The sequence below is a fragment of the Telmatherina bonti genome (genome assembly GCF_933228915.1).
Source record: "Telmatherina bonti genome assembly, chromosome: 6".
NCBI classification, from domain to species: Eukaryota; Metazoa; Chordata; class Actinopteri; order Atheriniformes; family Telmatherinidae; genus Telmatherina; species Telmatherina bonti.
In genome coordinates, this window is record NC_136624.1 from 20,696,503 (window position 1) to 20,719,896 (window position 23,394).

Consider the following 23,394-nt stretch of genomic DNA (forward strand, 5'->3'; position numbering starts at 1 on the left):
AGCTGCTGCAGTAAAACCATGGGAAAGGCAGGCAGTAAAGTCCTCCGGGAAACATCAATGGATGGGGTTCAATCGCAGGTAAAGCAGTCACAATCATGCAACCTGTCAAAATGCACACAATCTTTGTTGAGCATCTACATTTGTACTTTAAAAAGTGCAAATAAAATTTCAATTCCATTTAGACAAAAGTTAAAATTAAACATATCTTCAACCAAATTTTGGAATGAAAAAGGATTGGTTTGCAGTAAAGTGTCAAATATCATGGTTTTTTTTACTAACCATCAACTAAATGTATATACAAGATTTACAGAAAATATCTGAATAGGCCCAAACAACTATCTCTGAAATAGTACAACTCATTACATGTTATAGTATTAGCAGAAAAGGTGGGTAATAATCGAAAGCAATTGGCATGAAAAATCCAGGTCCAGGCACTCAGGCCTACTACGTTGGGTATTCATCCCATCATCAGCTTTCATCGTTTTCATTACAATTTTTTAACAAAACTTCTCATTAACCTAAGGGGTAAGGTACGAGTGCAAAGTACAGGTTCTTGAATGTGCTACACCTAAAATAAAATAAAAAATAAAAAAAATTAAAAAATTACAGTAAAATTGATTACAGTAAAATTCAGGCAATTTATTTATTTTTGTTTATTTGTTTGTTTATCATAAACAAAGGCAAACAATGGTATATAGCAGGTAAAAACAACTTCAGATTGATAACATAACATGGTGTCTTGCATTATTTATTTCACAAAAAAACAGTTCCAAAATACAGAACGAGTGTACGAAAAATATCTGTTTCTATGAGAATTGGTTAAAACTGGGTAAAACAAATAAAAGACTACCCACAGAACCTGGGCACAATTTTGGTTGTTAAGTTAATACTTAACACCACTTATATAGCACTTACAAGTCTCTGACAACTAAAGACTAGCTTACATTAGTCTATGCTGCACATAGGCTAATGGATGCTGCACATCTTTTACCAGGTCATAAAGGCTGTGAACAAATAAAACCGTTTTTTTTTTTAACCGTTTTGTGGGTAATTGCCTGTCCTGGTGACCAATATATATGCGAGTTATTAAATAAAATGGAGAGTTTGCATGTGTTAACCAGAGAGGTCAGGGCATAACTTCAATTTCCTATCAAAACTAATCAATATCAGTAATTAATACATTATTAATGTGTCATTTTTAGAGATAAAATTCAGTAGGTGGTTCCAGGTGTCACAGGTGATTTTAGCCTTTACAGAGTGATATTTCTTGCAAAAGAGGGAACAAAACTGGTAAGAGTGCCTTATTGCACAAGTCTGTCACATAGGTGAGGTTAAAAAGACCATCAGTAAAACTAAAATATTATGTTTGGACCAATCGTGCTATATCTTAATATTTATTTTGCAATAGCAATTTACAATATGTGTAAAAGACAAAATGAGAAATAAAAAAATACTTATGTAGTCTGTACCTTTAAATGTGATGTATAAATAAAAATTGAAAATACTTATTGAAATTATTTTAAAATAAACATGACAAATTCTTTTGATATTTTGTTTTAAAAACAACTGTACAACACACACAAAAACAAATGCTGATTTTGTTCTTCAAATGTCAGCACTTTCACATTCAAACTATGCTCCTGAGTGTTTGGGAATATGAAGATTTTCATGTATGTTGCAATCTTGGTTAAAAGTTTATGTGCGACTTCCAAGAATCCCGCGATCTAGAAAGTCACGTTCGAACCTGCTCTCTGCAACAATCCTGCTTAATCCTTAAATCTGGTCCTCAAAGCGCTCCAAAAGTGTGGAAATCGACATAGAAATGTCAGGCGGCGGGAAAGGGACGAAAAACAAGCCAAAAGCATCAACGCAGTCTAAGTTAACAAACTTTGGCCAGCATAATTTGGACCAGTCCGTTAGCAAGGAAGCTAACACTGGTCCAAACACGGATGCTACTACAGCTAGCAGTGCTACATCCACAGCTAATATGGAGGGTACCAAGGATAACATGGACAGAGCCGCGATGTCATACGTCAAAGACCACCACCAACTGCATCTGGTGAAAGACGAAATACTGGGGGAGATACGTAACCTGAAAGCTGAGGTTACAGGCAGATTTGAAAACGTACTAAAAGCAATAGAAGACACGAGGAAGGAGGTAACCGAATGCACCGAGCGGCTATCTCAAGCGGAGGTGCGGCTGTCTACCGTGGAGGACGAACAGGTTGATTTGAAGGCTGTAGCTGAAAGTTTACAAAGGAGAAATAAACTCCTTGAAAACAAAATGATTGATTTGGAAATGAGATCACGTCTGAACAACCTCAGATTGGTCGGCATCCCTGAAAACAGTGAGGGCTCAGACATGTGCGGATTTTTGGAGAACTGGCTGCCCGACGCGCTGGATCTGAACCCTTTGCGTTCTCCGCTAGTTTTGGAAAGAGCACATCGCGTTGGACCAAGGAGAGATCCAGATGCGCCACCGAGGGCTGTAATCATGAGATTTCTAAACTACAAGCAGAAAGAAATGGTTTTTAGAGCCGCAAAGTCAAAGAAAGACTTTCTCTTCAAAAACAAGCGAGTAAGATGTTACGTTGACGTCGCCACGGAGGTGCATCGACAGCGCAAGCAGTTTGACGGTGTCCGCGAACAGCTGCGTCAACTTGGGGTGAGGCATGGCATTCTTTCCCCATCTACTTTGATCCTGACGTACAAGGAGAAGGTACACAAGTTCACTTCCCCAGCGGAGGCCAATATCTTTGTTAAGAAGATCCAGACAGACACGGAAGAAACAGACTAACTGGCTTACAGTAAATAATAAGATCGATCTTTAATGTAAATTGTTTTATAGGCCATGGCTTTTATTTACCTTTTTTGTTGTTCAACTGGAGCAAATATTGATATTGTTCTTAAAAGGATGCATAATCTAAACAGTAAAGCAGGTGACTGGTAAGACATGTTTTGATATGTCAGCGGTTGGAAGCAGAGTATTTCAGGGGAAAACCCAGGTAGCTGGGAAGGGTTGGGATGTTTTTCTCTTGTTTGTAATTTTTAGTTCATGTTCAGTGTTCTACTGTTTGTTTCCTCTCAGGCACATCTATATTATGTATTTTTGGTTTTGCTTAGATGACACAGAAATATGAGATTCAATATACTTCCTGGAATTGCAGGGGCCTACAAAAAACTAGGAAGATCAAGCAAGTTATGAACAAAATAAAAGATTTGGGTTCTAAAATTGTTTTTCTACAAGAGACACATACTCTTGAGGAGGACAATATTAAAATAAGCAGGAGGTGGCAGGGATCTTTATATGCATCTTCATTCACATCTAGAGCTCGAGGTGTTATTACTTTAATTCATAGATCAGTACCTTTTCATGTTACAAACGTTATAAGAGACAAATTTGGAAGATATTTGATAATACAGGGGTCTATATTACACGAAACATTTAATTTGGTGAATATATATGGACCAAATAACGACGATAGTCATCCAGGATTTTATGAAGGAATTACAACTAGTGGATGTCTATCGTCATTTAAACCCTACAGTTGCAGCATATTCTTGTTATTCTAAAACTTTCAACACATATTCTCGCATAGATTACTTTTTGGTTTCTGCAGACCTATTGACAAAAATTTTAGATTGTACCTACGATAGTATCACAATTTCAGACCATGCTTCATGTAATATAAAATATATTCAAAAAAATTTAAGGGTAGACCCTCCTAGATGGTGCTTACATCAAAAATGGCTTAAGGATGAAGCTTTTCTTAGTTTTGTATCAAATAAAATTGATGAATATTTTAGTATAAACACTACGCAGACCACAGCCTGTGTAAAATGGGAAGCTTTTAAGGCCTGCATAAGGGGTCATATAATTTCTTATACCTCTTCAAAATCTAAGGAGCAACGTAAAAAAAGACTACAACTGGAGGAAAAAATAAAAAAGCTGGAGGAGCAGTTGTTCAGATACAAAAATGCATCGGTAGAAAAAGAGCTGTTGCTGTTAAAAGCACAATATAACAAAGAATCAGCAGACCGTGTAGCTTCTAATATATTAAGGTTAAATCAATCTTTTTATGAACAGGGAGAAAAACCCGGAAAGATCTTAGCATGGCAAATTAAGCAACTTGAAGCACAAAAAAATATAACTTCAATAATAAATTCAAAAGGAGAGTCAATAGTGGACCTGATAGAGATAAATAAAGAGTTCAGAAATTTTTATGAAAAACTATATGACTCCCGGGACCAAATTCATCTAAATACTCAAAATTCATTTCTGGATAAGATAACCATACCAAATGTTGCAGATGATATTAGTCAACACTTAGATGCTAAGATCAGTGAAGAAGAAATAATCAAAGCAATTGATAATATGAGCTCAGGTAAAAAAGCAGGACCTGACGGGTTTCCAACTGACTTTTATAAAAAGTTTAAAAGAAAATTAGTTAAACCAATTTTAGAAATGTTACAAGAAGCTTTTATAAATGGTACACTTCCTAATTCAATGACCGGAGCTTTAATTATATTACTGCCTAAACCAGGCAAACCAGGCAATAAATGCGAGAATATGAGACCAATAAGTCTGCTTAATTCAGATATAAAGATACTTAGTAAACTATTAGCAACCCGTTTACAAGACACTCTCCCTTCAATCATCCATAGGGATCAAAATGGCTTTATTATAGGCCGCCAAGGACTGCATAATGTTAGGAGAGTTCTTAACATCATTCAAGGATTAGATAACACCACAGATACGGCCCTCCTTTCCCTAGATGCTGAAAAAGCGTTTGATAGGGTGGAGTGGACCTATCTTTTTAATGTCTTAACACGTTTTGGTTTTGGTCCCTCCTTTCGAAAATGGGTTCAGTTGCTATACTTACATCCAAGTGCAGAGGTTTTAACAAACAAAAACATTTCTAAACCAATTCTTATTAAACGTGGATTCCGACAAGGGTGTCCGTTATCCCCTCTGCTCTTCACTATAGCAATGGAACCCTTTGCTATAGCTGTACGGTCACAAAATTACAGGAATCACAATTGGTCAGGCAGAGCACAGGCTTTCATTATATGCGGATGACATAATACTATTTCTTTCGCAACTGAATTCCTCTATACCTGCTTTGATGAAACTAATTGATGAGTTTGGTCGCATTTCAGGGTATGTAATTAACAAATTGAAATCATCTATTATGTTGCTAGATAAAGAAGTGCGAGAGAATCCACCTATAGCCGTTTCACAGTTCACTTCGGTTTCAAAATTTACTTACTTAGGGATACAAATACTTCCAAATTTAGATTTGATAGTTCAACATAACTATGAATCACTAACTAAAGAAATTACAAACAGTATCAATAGATGGATGCTTCTCCCCATGACTTTAATTGGTCGAATTAATATTTATAAGATAAATATACTTCCGAAGGTTTTATATGTTTTCCAGAATATTCCCTTGCCGCCTCCTGCTGACTGGTTTAAAAAATTTAAGAAGTTGATTCTGCAGTTTTTATGGGCAAATCAGCGTCCTAGAATAAGGCTGTCCCTTCTTCATTTGCCTTACAATGAAGGAGGCCTGATGTGTCCAAACATATTATGGTATTACTGGGCTGCCCAGCTCAGATCCATAAGGTATTATTTCAGCACAAAAGATGTTCCCCAGTGGACAGAAATGGAAAGTAACACTTTAAGCCCTTCATTGCCTCTGTACCTCTTCTCTGAAAGTAAAGTTAATTTGATTAAGAAAACTAGAAATCCAATTGTTAAAAACATGGTTAAGGTATGGTATAATGTAAAAATATTTATTAAAGAACCATCTATTTTATCTCGGCTCACCCCTATTTGGGGAAATCAGGACTTTATCCCTGGGAGAGCTGACGCAGTGTTTAAGCAATGGGCTTCAATTGGACTGAGAAAGATTCAAGATTTATACTCAACAGGCTCAGATTATATGATGTCATTTGAAGAGCTTAGGCACAAATATAATATTGAAAGGAAACATTTTTTTAAATATCTCCAACTCCGAAGTTATATATTAGCAAAACAAAACAATTTATTAAAACCCCCCAATTCAGAGTTAGAAGAAATGATTACTAAATGTGCGTTAAAAAAGGGAGCAATCTCCGAATTCTGTAATTTATTACTATCAAACTCTTTAGATAATTCAATCTTAAAATTAAACGCTTGGAAGGAAGATTTAGATTTAAATATGTCACAGGAAGAATGGGGGCTGGTTTGCAAAAAAGCTCACAAGCAAACTGTCAACTCTAGGTTAAGATTATTACAATACAAATGGCTTATGCGAGTGTATGTTACCCCAGTAAAATTAAATCAATACAATCCAAATATTTCAGACACATGTACAAAATGTGGAGAAGAAAAGGGAACCTTTTTCCATTGTATTTGGGAATGTAGAGAAATTAAAGCTTTTTGGGTTGCAATAACGCAAACTGTGAAAGATATTATCTCAAAAAATTTACCATTGGATCCTTCTATTATAATTTTAGGGTTATATCCCAAGAACATGGGGTTTACAAAAAGCGAGCAATATTTTGTTGATATCTGTTTATTGCAAGCCAAAAGGTTAATAGCGTTGCACTGGAAAAATATTAGAATACCAAGTATTAGACAGTGGACTAATCAAATGCTGGCTACTCTTCCTCTGGAACGAATCACTTTTCTATTAAAAGGAAAAAAAGATGAGTTTGAAAGTATATGGAGACCATTTATGTTGTTTGCCGAAGCCATGGACTTGACTGAGGATGAAGAAGAGGAGAATGCCTAAGAACTGATTTGAATAGATCTGGATACGCTTTAGGGATTGTAAAGCCTGGACATCCGTGGGGCTCTCTGGGCTCTCTACTGGGTTCAGCCAGGTATCGAGACTGAAAATTTGAAGAATAGTATGTTCATTCATTTGTTTAGTGCCACATAGTGTCATATGGCAGTCCCTTGCCCTGGATTTAAGTGTAGATTTGACTGCATCAGATTTTATTGTCTTATTTTTTGGTGTGTGTATCTGAGAGGATGTTTGTTTTGTTTTGTTCTGCTAAATGTTTGTGTTTAATTTTAATTCAAAAAACCAAATAAACACATTGTTGGAAAAAAAAAAGTTTATGTGCACTTCACTTTTTAAAAAAAAGGGGGGGGGGGGTGATCTGTATTTCTTAATTAATAATATCATTTTGAAAAAAAACACTGCTGTGTTTTAAGAGCTAATGGGTGTCACTTTTTGGCACTATTGAATTCGAGCGCATATGATTAGTTTTTTATTTAAATATTAAATTCAGATCGTCTTAATACAACCACTATAACTGAAAAGCACATACCTAGAATAGTTTTCACCAATAAAAAAACATGTCCAAAGTTATATTTAATAAGGATCTGTGAAATTCACTCCCCTGAGTTCTGTTTGTGGAACACATTCAGTATAATAGTGTGGATCCCATTAATGCACAGCATTCAGCTCGGTCAAGAGTGGTATCCATTTTTCACCATTTTTCATCTTGTATTGATGATGGGTGAACTGGATGACTGGTGGGAGTCAGCAACTTTGGGGAAGTGCCCTGCAGGGTTTAGATGTTTTCCTTCTGCAACACACCTGAATAAAAGCATTGTCTAATTGCTTGTTGGCTGATTCTGGACATCTCTGTTACTATGTCATTTAAATCAGGTGTGATATTCAAAAAAGACCAACAACCTGGAGCTCAGACAATTTTCCCTTTCACACTGTAATTCTGTACCTGTCTCTTCACTCCTTTCTTTCTTACATTTTTTATGTTATTTATTTATTATGTGAAATAACTGCAAGGTCTTGTTTGTTTATTTATGGTTGTGGCGTGTAATTGCTTGAAATTACATGCTGGGACCCTGGAAAGATGGACAAAGTTAAATGGAAAGAGTGTTATTGCGTTGTTTGCCCAATTTCACTGTTTCCAGAACAACAAAATAATGGCACAAGTTCCTATCGTACGATGGATGTGAGGACCCAATTGCAAGAGGACATTGCAGAAAGTAAAAAGCAGAAACAAAGTTTTAATGAAGAACAGACCTTTCAGATGAACACTGAAGAAACACAATGAGTAGAAACAAGTAGAAACTGATACCAGGTCAAAATAAACAGACCAGGTGACAGAGCTCTCGAGGGCAACTGGGAGGCTGGGACACTGGAGTAGTGGGCTCTGGAGGACAACCCATGGGCTGGCAAGGCAGGCCAACCCAAAGTGGCCAACAAAGCAAGACCCCCAAGGTGGCTATAAGTTACCCAGTGGCAAGGGGACAAAGAGATCTTTGGCGAGTCACTGGACACCTTGGGCACTGCATACCCCACAGGCTCAGAAGCTGGAACTAAAAGGAGTGTGCTAAGTCCCGTCTGCTAAGAGCTAGTGGAGCTAGTGGTGAAAGAGGAACAGCCTGCTCATGGACCCCTCAGAAACAGGAACCAGAGCCAGAGTTAGCGACCTCCTTTGACGCAGGAACCAAGGGAAGAGAGGCATCCCTTTTTTCACTCAATGAGAGAAACTCCAGCTGGAGGAAGACAGTCCCATCCTAGGACCCCTTTGGAAACAGGAGCAGGAGCATGGCTTGACATGCATGGTGTCAGTGGCACAGACAAGGGCTAGGACACAAGTGGTGGTTACATCTCACCGGTGACCTCTAGATGAATGTCTTTTACTGGCTGGAGAGAGCTCACAGTACAGGTAGAATGTAAGATGGATGCTGAATGTGCCATCAGTAGGGGTGCATCACTGAGAAAATCTGCAAAAGTTCTGTGGTGCTACAGCAGTTTCAATTATTGTGAGTTCTTGCAAAGTTAGTTCATTTAGGCTAATAGATATAGATAAAGCTACATATAGATATAAATATAGATAGATATACATATAGATTTAGACTGAGTTGTTTTGTTTTTCATATTAGATTTGTCTTCCTTTTTTTAGGATAGCACAAAACTCAATATATTTTCTGTTACCTGATATAGTTGGTAATATTTCAAATTTCGCCAAAGGCTTAAGAATAACTTGCTGAACATATACTGTTGTTTGGTGTGCTTTATCCATGTCACTAGCCCTTTAAAGCCCGACCCAAATTGTAAGAAAAGTCCTTTTTTTTTTTTTTTTTTTATATGAGGTCCTTATTATGCCTGTCAATAAATGTAACAAAAAAGAAGGATTTTTTGGAAGGATATTTACTATTTATTACATTATGTTGTGTCAAAATTATTATTATGCAATCCCCTACTACCTGTTTTCTTTTATTATAGAGGGCAGAAGACCAGTATCAGATCGTGTTCAATAGGATTTTGAGCAAAGTTTTATCAATAAAATGATGCTAAATATATCAGAAACTATATATATCAAATATGATACGTTTGGCTTTAGAGTGCTAGTGTCTTTAAGCACTACTCACCTATGACCAAGGAGCCTTCATTTACAAATGTCTTATCTGTCAAGGTTGAATATAAGTTAAAACATAAATCTTGCCTTGAGAACAACAGCAACATATTTATGCAAAATTGCAAATTTGAGTGAAAATCCATGAAATGTCTGTGATGATTAGAGCTGTGGTGTTTAGAAACGTAATGTGTGCTGCTAAAATGGGCCAGCTGCTGTGTTCTCCCATCACAGATTACACAACCAGGATCAGCTACAGCTTACTTTCACACTTAATTTTCCACATCATGACATCGTACCTATAATCATCAAAATACATTAGTATGCTCTGGACAAACTACTTCAGCCATTAGTATTCAAAGATTAAGCCGACTTAGGGAAGGATAGCCACTAGTTGAACCCTGCGAGATTTAAAAATTGCTTTTAAAACCAAAAGCTTCAGAAGAACTTGTCTTGAAATAAACTGCCCAATAAAGGCTAGTAGATCAAATTGTTTTATTAGATGTAAAACTCAATGTAACAGTTGCTGTGGTACCCAAACATTAAATCTTCTACATTAAAAAGACTTCCCAAAAAAGCTTCTTTTAAGGACTTGATGGTCACATAACTAACATCTCAGCTCAAAACAGCAGATGGATTGATCTGTATAATCCTTCCATTTTAAGGCTCAGGAGAAATGCAGCTGGAAATCGTGATGACCCAGCTATTTGACTCCTTAAATACGCGCACTTTGTATTTGCTCATACAGCAGATCTCAAATTAGCTGAGAGACTTGGCTGTTTGCAAACTGTAATGTAAAGTTTAAAATGGTCTAACAAAATATTTACCTCCTTAAGTTTTGATGTTTATGAAGGTGACAAAATGATATAAAGACACACTACATAACCCTTGAACCTCTTATTAGGAAGGCAAGTAAAAAAGTGCATCACAGTCCACCTAAGAAGAAGATGTAGCATGAATGATGATCTCCGAGTCCTGCTTAAGCAGAATGTTGGCTTTTTTTACAGGTTTTATAAAAGGACAAAAATTCAAATCCTCATCAGTTTTGATTCAAAATAAGCGGTCTGTGCTTGCAGCCCTTCTTTTTCACCAACAAACAGATTAATATCAGTGTATTTGCATATTTGTGATAATAGTATTATAAAATGAAAAGGTTTGAAAAGAGGGGCCTAAGAATTTATTTCTTGTGGGAGCAAATATTTCACAGGCAGCCTTTCGAATTAATAATCAGTAAAATGATTGTATCCCTTTCTAAAAAGAATCTAAGCAGCAAAAACGTAGGATTCTGATCTTTGTAAAAAAAAGAAAAAAAAAAGAAAAGTCAGGTTTTAAATTAAATGTTACTTCATTAAATTTAAAACAAAATATTGAAAAAGAAGTTTAAGCACACTTATAAATACTTTTACCAGCTAATAGCTTAAGACTCTTTTACTGATGGTGCCATTTCTACAGTCTTTAGGAAATAAAGGCAGAATGAATGTATAACTCCTGCAAGTTAATTTCTTTTTACTTAATAAATATATGTATTAATTTATTTAGCTATACATTTATTTAACTCTTTTCTAAACAATGTACTAAGATAAATGTCAAACACCTGAATAAAGAGGAGCAAAAAGAAGAAAAATAACCAATAAATCGTAAACTAACGAAATATAAAATTTCTTTCACAAAAAATCAGAAAACTTTTATTTATATTTGTTCAATTGACCTAAATTCTGTTATTGGTCAGTCTGTTTACATATTCACCTTAATCCTGTTAGTGTTAGATAATGTATGTGCTGTCTCTTAATTACAGAGAAAAACTGGTTTGCATGTTTCTTTTGGCTATTATCTGAATTCATCATCAGCTTCCCAGACTGTGGAACCCAGTTTGACCCAAATTGATTGACTGACAAAGTGATGACATTTTTCACACCATGCTCTGGCAAACCCCTAACCCACTCTGACACACTACCTCTGACTAGTGTTGGCTTGAGTGGCCGCCATCTTAGTCAGCTGATGTGACTTTGCCATTGGGCTCCATGAGGCAAAGCTTGACTGGAGTGAATTGATTCACGGGGATTATGGATTAAGATTTCCCCTGCCGCTTTGGCGGAGTAAATCTGGGGATTATGATGTCAACAGCCTTTGGCTGCTAGAGAGGAAATTGAATTGCGAAGAACAGGAGCACCCATGGCCCAGGATTACAGCATAGTCAGTGAGAAATTGGAGATGAGAGTCCATGTCTGTGCCTTTCTCCTGCTCAGGAAAACCTCCACGAGAAACCGTTTACTGCCTTTGGAAAGTAGGAATTACTTAAATAGCAGAACTGACTCTGAATGAATGGTTACGTTGATTGAGGGATAAGAAGATTTCTGTGTCTGGTAATCCCGCTCTGGTCTGGCCTGTGAAGCATCAGGTGGTGAGTACTGTTATGTGCAACAGGGATCACTTTGATACTGAACGTAGTGAGGAACAAGGATATCCTACTAGTTTTACAACTGTACTCACCATGGAGGATCACATCTCGTCCAAGGCTGACTCAACAGTTATTTGAGAAAAACTGTGTTTACAGGACATATTTGAGACCAGTTTTGACATTCAGAGCTAATTTTCTGTGTGTTATTGCATGCCGGTGTATTTGTTTGTCTCTACATAAGCCAACTCCAGCTGTGGCTGCTCCTCCTGCGCCAGCTGCAGTCACGTTCGAAGGACTCTCTAAAACCAACAAAATGAAGATAAAATGGAGCCAGCTGGGTTTGGTCTTCTTCCTCATTCTGTCACTAGTGATGACAGGCTGCTTCTTCTGGCAGTATCAGCTGCCAAAACTTCTGCCAGGTAAGATTGATGGTATCAAGTGATGATCTGACTTTTTCCTGCCAAATATTTTTTATTAAATTTTTAAAAAATTTAAATAAGTGTTTGGGTTTTTTTGTTTTTATTTTTAACATTGTCTCAAAATGACAAATACCCCAAATTTCAACACATCAATAAGCGTCAAAATTAGAGTGAACCAAAAAAAAATTTTTTTGACGTGTCTGAACTGGGAGATGTGTTTACAAATCCATTTGAAGACTGAAGTTGGTGGTGATGCAACTTAACTATCATACTGTGCAAAAGTATGTAATTTCTTGTTGTTTTTTTGTGTATAGAGTTTGACTTTAACCTAGACGTATTTTAACCTAGACAGCTAGGTTAAAATACCACTTAAGAAGGTTAAGCCTCTCTTTTTTAATTAGTTAATTTAAAAATAAACAGCAAAACAACTTTCCATTCTGTTAATTTCAAAATATATATTTTCACCATGTCAAATCCAAAGTTTTTATTTGAATGAACAGCTGATGGTCAGTGAATGTTTGTCATGTTCTTTCTTGTTTGTTACACTGAGCTATTTGTTAATTGCACCTTTCATGTACAAGACAATTCAAAGTGCATTACACGAAACACTAAAAGCATTACAGATGGTGAAAAAACAAACAACAAAAACATAAAAGAAAACACAAATAGCAATAGCAATATCACAATAAAATCATAAATTACATTAAAGTAATTAAAAGCAGAATTAATTAAAAGCTACTGTTCAGATGTCATGAATAGGCGCAGGAGAAAAGAAATGTTTTTAGCCTGGTTTTAAAAGTTTATACATTTGGTGAGAGTTTAATCTCCACTGGCAGTTTGTTCCACTTGTTTGCAGCGTAACAGCTAAATACTGCTTCTCCATGTTTAGTCTGGACTCTGGTCTGGACTAGCTGACCCGAGTCTTCGGATCAAAGAGCTTGGTTTATATTCTCTGAAAATATCCCAGATGTATTCTGGTCCTAAACCATTCTGGGATTTGTAAACAATCAGTAGGGTTTTGAAATCTATCCTGAAATCTATCTAGCTATTTTCATAACTAGTTAAGATACACATCAAAGTATTAATGAATATCATTGCTGCTGATATGACAGTACATGACAGTAACTTTGCTTCTGATCTTAGTGGGGTTGTGTGTGCACTTGGCAGCATCATAATAAGTTCAAGATCTCGGAGGGAAGTGTCAACTAGATCTAGATCAGTATAATTTCTCAGATAATACACATTGTGTTTGAAGATTAAAGACTGCACTCTAGACTGACGTGTGAAGTAAATATCCATAAAATTATTTCTAATTAGGACATTGTCAGAATATCCCATCCTTACAGCTGCACCAGTGGTACTTTCGATCAGAAGTCTAATTTGAATATGCTGACATGTAAATACAACACTTCAACAGTCTCTAAGGTTCTACTTCTCCACAGATCATGTTAACAAAACCCTTCAGCTTCAAACACTGTTTGTAACAGAATTCAATAAGTAATTAATTAATGAGCAAAACAGATACCTGGCATATGTACTCAGATATATTTTTAGCATTCAAAAATACTTTTTCATATTTAACAGTTTTCAGAATAATGAAGCAGATTGTGGCCTAACGTTACAACCACTATTAATACAGAATACACAGCAGCACCAGGCTGCAAGCATTTGTATCAGTAGGTTTTGAATTAAATCTATTGTCTGGTTTTATCCTGTAAAAAAAAATTTGTATGAACATTCAAACATACAAAGAGACCCATTTAAATATCATTACCCCCATGTTACGTGCTGCACACATATTATTCTACAGAAAATCAAATGGGTGCTACAAAAGCTGGTCCCTGGGCCTCTTTTTCCATTTTAATTTTACCCATTTTTTCCCACATTTCTGATTTATCACACAGATGAAGAGATGGGTCGAAATGCCAATTCAGAGATGACGTGTCCACGCTTCCCTGAGCCTCTCCCTCTGGAGCATCCTATTCCCAGTCTCAAAGAAGCATTGGAAAAGGTGAGATAAGTTCATTGAGCACAAAAGATCTGCAGACATTTTCCTATCTTTTTCACTCTAGAACAAGTACATTTACAGGCTGGCTGGTAATCCATGACACCAAATGTCATTTCATTTGACAGAAGGAGATTAAAGACAGAGTGGATGAAAGGGGGGAAAAAACAGTCAATTCCAGTGAAAGCTTGTTTTTCTGCACCAAAGAAGAAGCATTTTAGTCTCCGAATGTGAGGTTTCAAAACAGACTCTCTGCAAGGGCTACTTAATTACATATTTGGCTGGGCAGATATTCAGACCATGTAAGTAGCAGGCAAAAGCTAACGTTTTTTATTCCACATATCACACTTGATTTAATTTTGTTGTTTGTCACCTCACAGACTATGTACAGTATTTCACTGCTTTGGAGCCTGTAAATGTCCTTTTCTTCTTTGCTATTATACAGTAAGGGGTGCTGCTATAGCGCTCCTGTGCTGTAGTACGAGTGTACTTTGCTAGTACAGCTCTGAATTTAAGATGCAACCAAACTACATGTTTTTAGCTCTCTCCCAGAATCCCTTGGGGAAGTTTGAAAGCAGTGTCTGGTGTTTCTCAACATGGTGCCTCCTCACATAGTAATCTGTACACACCTCCAGGCACTCATTGCTAATTAAACTCTTTGATTTTGTGTTTGAATGCAAGTTAAAATTAACAAGGTTGTTCAGAAGGAGAAAAATCTACGGTTTTCATTGTCAATTTCACATTTCGGGATGGGGAAAAGCATGTTGCTTTTGCTATTTTTATGACCGTAGGACAACAACATTCTGCATTATGGCTTCAATATGAGTTGCATTCATTGTCCATGCGACAGTGAATCAATGCAGAAATTTGAGTTTTGTTTTATTGTTTGTTTGTATGTTCTTTTGTTTGCTTCTTTTTTTTTCTCTCTTTTTTTTCACATAATCTAAAATGACCTTCTCTGATATCTGCAGTCACTAAACACTAAAACTGAAACTGAATTTAACCTATAAATGACAGTGAATTTTTTAAAATCTCTCTCCTGTGAATATTTTGAAAATAAATTCAGTTTTTAGTTTTTACTTGACAGCAATTCATTCTTATTTTGTGTTGTGTTACAATCCCTGGTTGCAAATTATTTCCTTTGGCCATTTTATAAAAAAGGAATTTTATGAATCTGTTTTGAATTTGATGGTAGCAACGCATCTTTAAAAAATGGGACAGGGTGATGTTTAGTACTGTGTTGGAATCCATATCCCTGTTCTATGAACAGTCCATAGATGTTGGGTAACTGCTGAGACCAGTTGTTGGATCTCTGCAGGATAAGTGATGTCCAGCTTTTGCCCAATACAGGATTTTAGTTGCTCAAGAATCCTGGCTCTTCATTCATAATTTGAATTTCACAATGAGCCTGACGTTTTTATCTAGAAATATTTGAATATTAGCCAGACGAATTTAGCACCTGTTCTTCTCTACTATGAAGTTATGCTACTGTAATAGATGTGGTTTGTTATGCTAAAATACTTTCTCCCTAAAAGAGTTCCCTGGCTGGGAGCTGGAAAACCTGTACATACATTTTAGCACTGATGGTACCTTTCTATATGTGCAAGTTGCCAGCTGTGTAGGCAACAGTAAACCCCAATATTGACAGGTCTTTAACTTCGAAATGCCAACAGGTTGGATAGTCCATCTACTCTGAAGCCTAGAGAATACGTTTTCTAATCCAGTAGTTTAAACAGATTGTCCAGAATGTTTTTGCTGTAAAAATTAATTTTAGGTGCAAAAATTTCAGAAGTAGGCTGCACAGTGGCGTAGTGTTTAGCACTTGGTATGGCTATGACTTTGCATGTTCTCCCTGTGTATGAGTGGGTTCTCTCTGGGTTCTCTCTGGGTTCTCCAGCTTCCTCCCACCATCCAATGACATGCATGTTAGGTCAATTGATCACTCTAAATTTTTCCCAGGAATGAATGTGAGCATGCATGGTTGTTTGTCCCTCTGTGAGTGGCCCTGGGATGGCCTGGCCACATGTCCAGGGTGGACCCTCTCTCGCGCCTGAGGATTGCTAAAATAAGCTCCAGCTGCCCCACAACCCTTAATTGGACTAAGCACCGTATATAGAAATGAAATGAAAAGATAATTCTGAGAAGACCTTTTCTTATCTTGCAGGTAGACGTTTTGCTTCGGCAGAGCATCAATCCCATCAGCCTTCCTGCTTTGTCTGCCATCGTAATCCTAAATGACACCATTTTGTGGACCGGTAACTTTGGAAAGAGGAACGCCAGTGACCCTCTCTCAGGACCACCAAACGAGTACACAATTTACAGGTTTGTACTGTATCGACAGCCATATTACCTAAATGTACCTACAAACAGATTTTAACTTTAATGTCATAGATAGACCAGCTACCAGCAGTTCATACTTGTTAGTGAGTTATTTCTACTTTAACATGTACACTAAATTTAGGACAAGTTAAGACAGAATGGCAACTACAAATTTAACATAACACCACACGACCCCACATCTGCATAATTGCTTATAATCCTAGAATATTTTGAAAAAGACACGAACATTAGAGACCAGTGAAAGCTTTCCAATCCCAGCTTCTATTTTTACAATGTGCTACAGGCCAGAATTGCCTATGATATTCTGTATGTCAAACATTTAAACAAAGCTGACAAGTAAAGAATGTGAATAATCTTCAGTTTATGCGATCTGAGAATAAACAACATTTTCAATCAATGTGACAATTACCCCAACCCCTCCCTCTTAGTTTTTATTCCATTATTGTTTTTTATTTATCTCTTATTCTCTGATTTGGGGTTGTAAACTTCAGGCTGATCAACTCCTTGATGTCTGATCAGTTCTTTTTAAACTGAAAAAGTAAAGCAGCTTGGACTGCAGGGATGTCAGTGTGGGAAAGTGCCAAAGTAGCATCTGCAATACAGGAAAGCTTGTGCGTTTCTACATTTAATCATGACCCAAATTTCCCCAGGAGATCTGCGTTGTTTATCCAGTTCTATAAGTCAAATACAGAATGAAGCATCTAACAGTTTTCTAAATCCACTTATATCAAATTAAGGTTTCAGGAGTCTTTCCCAGCTGCTGTTAAAAATTATGCAGGACATGTCCTGGATAGGTTGCTACTCCATCACAGAGCCAATACAGACACATATTACGACTGACATTCTATAAAGTCAATGTAATATCACCAATTAACCTAGCATAAATTTTTTGGACCATGGAAAGATGTACCCAGACACAAGTACATAAAGGACCCAACTTTGGTTCAAACCAGGAACTATCATGCAGTAAGCCAAGATTGTTCACTACCCCAGTGCGACCTCCATATAAAGAGTCAATTTGGAATTCTCACAATACTTAAACAGACTGAGAGTGTGACACTGTGAAAACCTTAAAGTAATATAAATATTTATAACCACTGTCCTTATTAGGAGATTTGGAGAGGTGCATAAGTAAATAAAAAATGCAGCAAGTCAACAGATATTGGCACAAAATCTCTAAGCAATCTTTCCCTTCCCTGGGATGTGAGCGCTGAAGAAGGGCAAGAAGGTCTGATAAAAGTTATACTACCTCAAAACTGACACCACAATGTTGTGTTTTAAGATTCAGGCAAAATACTGACAGATTTTACAGACCTCTGTAGTCACAGACGATATTAAACAATTGTGTTGACAGGCTTATGCATATTTTTCAGATTGTATTACTTATTTATAGAAAGTCAAGCATGACCATGACTGAGCACTCCCACAAAGAAAATCTATTAAAAATTAACATAATGTGCTCATTAAATTTAAGTACACCAGGTTTGCTGACCAAATTAGAGGTGTAGGACACGTCAGTGAGGACATTGGCCAATCTTCTCTGTCCACGGTGCTCTAGTCAATTGATGTCTACATGAACTGGCATTGCTCACAGTATTCGCCAACACTTTGTCAACTATAGTACACATTAAGCTTTTAGAAAGCTTCCAAAAGTAGGAACTTTAAAGATTTATTGAGTACCTTCAGGCAGAATGTATGTGTGTTCTGGCACATTCACAGCCTGTCCTAAATGGACTGATGTGCTCTTTTCTTTCTTTTTCTTTTTTTTTCTTTTGGTCACAGTTGAGTGTTTTTGTCTCTGTAGGCAGTTTTGCTTCATGCTGCAACACATGGCTGGTGTTATTGCTGTTAGTCATTGTTAATAAGTTGGAAATCTTTGTTCAAAATGTCACATTAAGGATTAAATGACAAATTTCCAGCGTCTGTCCTTGTCTCTCATAAATGTTTGTGTATGCTTAAGATTAAAAAGGCGTGTGTACATTATTTAGTAATAAATAATTACACATAATTAAAACAAAGCAAATAAATATGTCTTCTTTTTTATTGTCTGTTTTTGCAATTAAACCATTTTTTAATCTCTTAAAGGACACAAAGGCATTTAAATTGGTTATTCTTGATTTAGATATTCTTTAGTTATTCTTCTTGCTAATCTTTGTTTGTTTTATTCTAGTCTAAACAAGTTTAATTTTTCATAGATTCACTATAAACTATTTTCTCTAAAATAATTCAGGAGAATATCAAATGAATTTTTAAAAAATTAATTAAAAATTTATAATTTCATTTTTTAAAAAATCCACAGACTAAAATGTATATATTTGACTCAAAATGATGAAATGGTGTATGACTACACTGAAATAAAGATTTGACATCTTGTAAATGTATTTCAACTTTGTTCAAATTGTTTTTTTGTATTTCATTTTATGTTATGCCAAGACAAATCTGACTTTTTTTTTTCTTTATGCTGTCAGACATAGATGGAAAGTGACAAGGAGAAAAAAAAACACACTCTAATGAAACAAAACATAATAACAAGGCAAATGGAGTTTGACTTCTTTGATTCCAATGTAAAAACCAATCATAGCTTCCTCTTATCTCTCTTTTAGAATTGCCAGCCTATCCAAGATTTTCCCAACGCTGATGCTCTACAGACTTTGGGAGGATGGGAAGATCAGTTCCTTAGATGACCCGTTGGAAAAATATGTGGAGAATTTCACCATAAAAAACCCTTTGGGGAAGACAAGAGACTCTGAGCTGAAATATGTGACAGATGGCCTGATATTTCTAGACAGCGGGGAGGTTCAGATTCGCTCCTCCTCAGTCACCCTGCGCAGAATGGCCAGCCAACTTTCAGGTACGAAGATCCAGTAAATAAAAATGAATGACTTGGGACATAATACTGCAGACAGCCTGTAGTTATCCGACCGTCTGAACAACCCTGGACAGAATGTGCTTCAGCTTTGACTGTGTGTGTTTTATGACTATGTGCTGCCCTAATTAGATAAAATCTAAAAAATAAGACTGCAAATGGAAAAAATATATAAATTTGTGTTTTAATTATATATGATATATGTTAAGATGTATGTTAAACATAAACAGTCGAGTCTTGAGATGACTTGCAGGTAGTCTTGATACACAACCCCTAAAGTACCTTGAAGCAAATATGAAGCTATCTGGTATCTCTTTAAAGAAATATTTAAAAGGTTAAAAAAAAAAAAGCATGTGTTTATCTGTTGGACCTTTTAGGTTTTAATGCTTCAGTTTGTGTGAAATGAAAGAACCAGGAAAAAACATCTGAAGCTGGGGGAATAATGAATCTTCAAATATTTTCCTCGTATCTGAGTTTGTAATCAAGGTTACAGGGCTGAACATAATTATCATGTTTAGAGAAATGAATTTGTCACAAACCAGTGAAGTGTTGTTACCAGAGACTGTTGTAAACACTGCTCTGAAATGACAAGCAAATAAAGTAGCTTGGCCAAAGAAAAAACAAATGGGATGATTGTTTCATATAAATTGTTTTGGGGGGGGCTTGTCACTCACATTCAGTAAATTTGTTCATGTTACTGTCGGTTGATCCAGGTCTGCCCAGGAGGCTTCGGGGCACAAATCTGCTCTGGAAAGGAAAAACACAATCTGCAATTAATCTGCTGCAAGATGATGTTTTAGTTGCAGATCCAGGCACCAAGTAAGAATCGTTAGTGTGCAAATGATTGCTTATTTATATAGATACCATTTATTACATTACTGGTACTTTGGTACAGTGGTGTGCTCTCATTCATTCATTCATTCATTCATTCCTTCATTCTTTCATTCATTCATTCGTTTATTCATTCCTTCATTCTTTCATTCATTCATTCATTTGTTTATTCATTAATTCATTCATTCATTATCGTAATCGCTTATTTTGATGAAGGGTTGCAGGGAAGCTGGAGCCTATCCCAGCAGTCTTTGGGCGAAAGGTGGGGTACATCCTGGACAGTTTGCCAGTTCATCACAGGCTCTCATTCTCATGTTTTTTAAATATATCATATGATTATGAGTCACAAAACACTAGAATAACTTAATTAAAAATATCTCTATAAAGGTTACTTTGCTTTTACCTTGGAGGTTAAATGTCAGCTCTAATTGTTACTGATTGTGCTGAAAATACTGTGCCATAAAATATTACAGCTGCTTGGATGTGATGGAAGTCTTACACACTTATTCTGACTGCTCTGTTCACTTTATACATTTCTTGTTTAGCCCTTGAACAATGTCCATCATGCAAAGTGCAGTGGCATCTTTCTATCAGTTCTCTAAACATCCCTGATCTCCATACTTTATTTCCTTTCAGATGTCACTACAGTAACCTCGCCTTCTCTCTGCTTGCTCATGTGATGGCTGAGCGAGTGGTCGGAACCGATTATCAGCGGTGGGTCATGGAAAACATTTTGGACCGGCTGGGGATGGAAGACACAGGCTTTGACCTGACCCCTGGGTTACAAAGCCAGATGGCAGTGGGTGTGTACTCCAATGGAAAACCAGCTCCTCTCTACGACCTTGGCTGGTACCGACCTTCCGGTCAGATGTTCTCCACGTCCGCAGACTTAGCTAAGCTCGCCATGATGCTGCTGGGTGCTTATCACCGCAAACTGCTGGAGCCAGACTCCTTGAAGATCGTGCTTACTCCACTTTTCAGATGTGATAAGGACTACTTTGCAAACCGTACAGGCACACCGTGGGAGGTGAATGAACTGATGGGCTACGAGATGGTGCGAAAAGATGGCGATCTGGATGGCTACTCTGCTACCTTCTCCCTGATTCCCAGGCTTAAGCTGGGCCTGGTGGTGCTCATGGCAGGCAGCAGGTCTCAGAAACAGGATGTGGTCACAAAGGCATATAGCTACATTGTTCCAGCCATAGAGAAAGCCTTCAGAGAAGCCAAGAAGGTCCTCGCCGCCCCTCCAAGTCCAGATCCTTACATTGGCTTTTTCACCTACAGCAACATCACCTTTTATGAGATCAAAGTTGGACCAGATGGAGTTCTGATCATGCAGCAGTTTGGCCCACAGATCGAAGAGCTGATCCCAGAGAAGTACCGGACAATAAAACTTAACTACCTGGTTGAACGAGTGTTTAGAGTTGTGTTTGAAAAAGAATACCCTTGTGTTTTGAGAGTGGGTACAGCCTCAGTGTCCCTGGAAGCACAAGATGGCCAATTATTTAACTTCTACTTATTTAACAAGCAGGGTTTGTCCCCTGGCTTTGATGCACCAGGACTTAACACATACAACGTAGTGAGAATAGCCCGCAGACCTACTTTCTCCAGCTGAGCTGCAGCTAAGCTGTTACCTAACAATAAATGGTACAACTTTGACTTCCATGAGAGACTGCAAAAAGGAAGCTTTGAACACTGAAAGGCTGGGATTGTTATTCATTTGATAACAGACAAAGAGTGCAGAGAAAACATTTACAGATAACAAATTAATTTCTGCACAGTGACATGCATGAATGGCCGCCTGATATTACTCCTTCATACTTCTGAGCTCTATTGTGGAGATCCAGTGCTTTTTACTCTTCCAGCCTTCATTTGAACCACTCGCATTGTCTGGATCTCTTTTCTTGTTGACTTTTTCTTCACACAACAGAGCTGCAGGTCATGCACATGAACATTTATATGCATTTGTGAAATGTGCACAAAAGGGCCTCATATATTTTCAATTTTTCATGGGTCAAAGGAAAAAATATTTTCATGTGACTTTACTCGTGTTAGATAAAAAGATATAGGAAAAATAGTCTGGCCACAGTTCGTAATTTTATGGTAGCAGCCATGCACTCACATGTGACAAAGAGCAAATTGATCAAGGATCCATAACAAGTGGCCACCTCTCACTAAAATATAATTAACATAACTGCTGAAGGACAATATCCTATTCAGGTAAACCTCAAAATAAAGAGGCTGGTGATTCACCTTTTGTATTAGGTGACCAGTCTGAAGATGTGATGGAAATGAAACGGGTATTGGAAATGCTTAGCCTCTAGTGAAATATTCAAGACAGTGAGTCAAAGGTCATGCTCACGGCTGGTGGGAAGAAGATAAATTTATATTGAGTTATTTATTTTTAGTAAGATATCCAAATGGATTTCATGCAGCCTTCAGAAAAGAAGTCATAGGGTGCCATCATCCATGGTGATGGAAGACCCTTGATATAATCAATTTTCCACGGACAGCTTTCTTTCTTACAAACACAACTAGATGTGGACATGTTCAGGTGGCATTCCTCTGGTTTTATATTTCTGTGTTCATACAGACTTGTGAAAATTGTTAGCAAGCAATATAATCTTTCCTTTTTAAATTGTGTCTGTTGTTTACTTTACACTACTTGTGTGTCTGCTTTCCTAATTTAACAGTTTCAGCAGCATGGTAGTAAAAGTACTTTCAAATGTTCATGGCAAGTTAAACATCACAATCTGCAATATTTAACAGAAATGGCACCTACTGTTGGGGGGGGGGGGCATACAAATTTTAAGTTGTCAATGCTTACAGATTTATTTACATATAGCCAGCATATTCCAAGCTAAAAATATTATTTCCTCCAGTTGCTTTACCAGATTGTGCTATTTGTGACATATCTAAATGAGACTGGCCTGACAAACATCCCAGATACTGTCACCAAGTGTTTTTATAATCATTTAGATATACCCTTATAATCATTTAGATATACCCTTGATACTCATGCACATCTGTGCAGTTTTAAAAGAGAAATCTGATGATATGGAACCAAGGTTTTTTTTGTATTTTGTGACACAGAGTTAGTGCTGCAGTGCTTCACTTTCTTTGGGACTTGCAGGACCTTAGTCTGTTC

General features: G+C 36.9%; 1 protein-coding gene across 1 annotated transcript; it reads left to right on the forward strand.

Annotated features, from left to right (window-relative positions):
• Window positions 1-18: 18 nt before the first annotated feature.
• lactbl1b (lactamase, beta-like 1b) lies at window positions 19-21,861 on the forward strand (the record flags this gene model as incomplete). Its single annotated transcript, XM_079241908.1, has 7 exons — window positions 19-78; window positions 12,027-12,204; window positions 14,109-14,215; window positions 16,374-16,540; window positions 19,162-19,400; window positions 20,129-20,234; window positions 20,883-21,861. The coding sequence occupies 7 exons, from the start codon at window positions 19-21 to the stop codon at window positions 21,859-21,861; spliced, it is 1,836 nt and encodes a 611-aa protein (XP_079098034.1).
• Window positions 21,862-23,394: the final 1,533 nt, after the last annotated feature.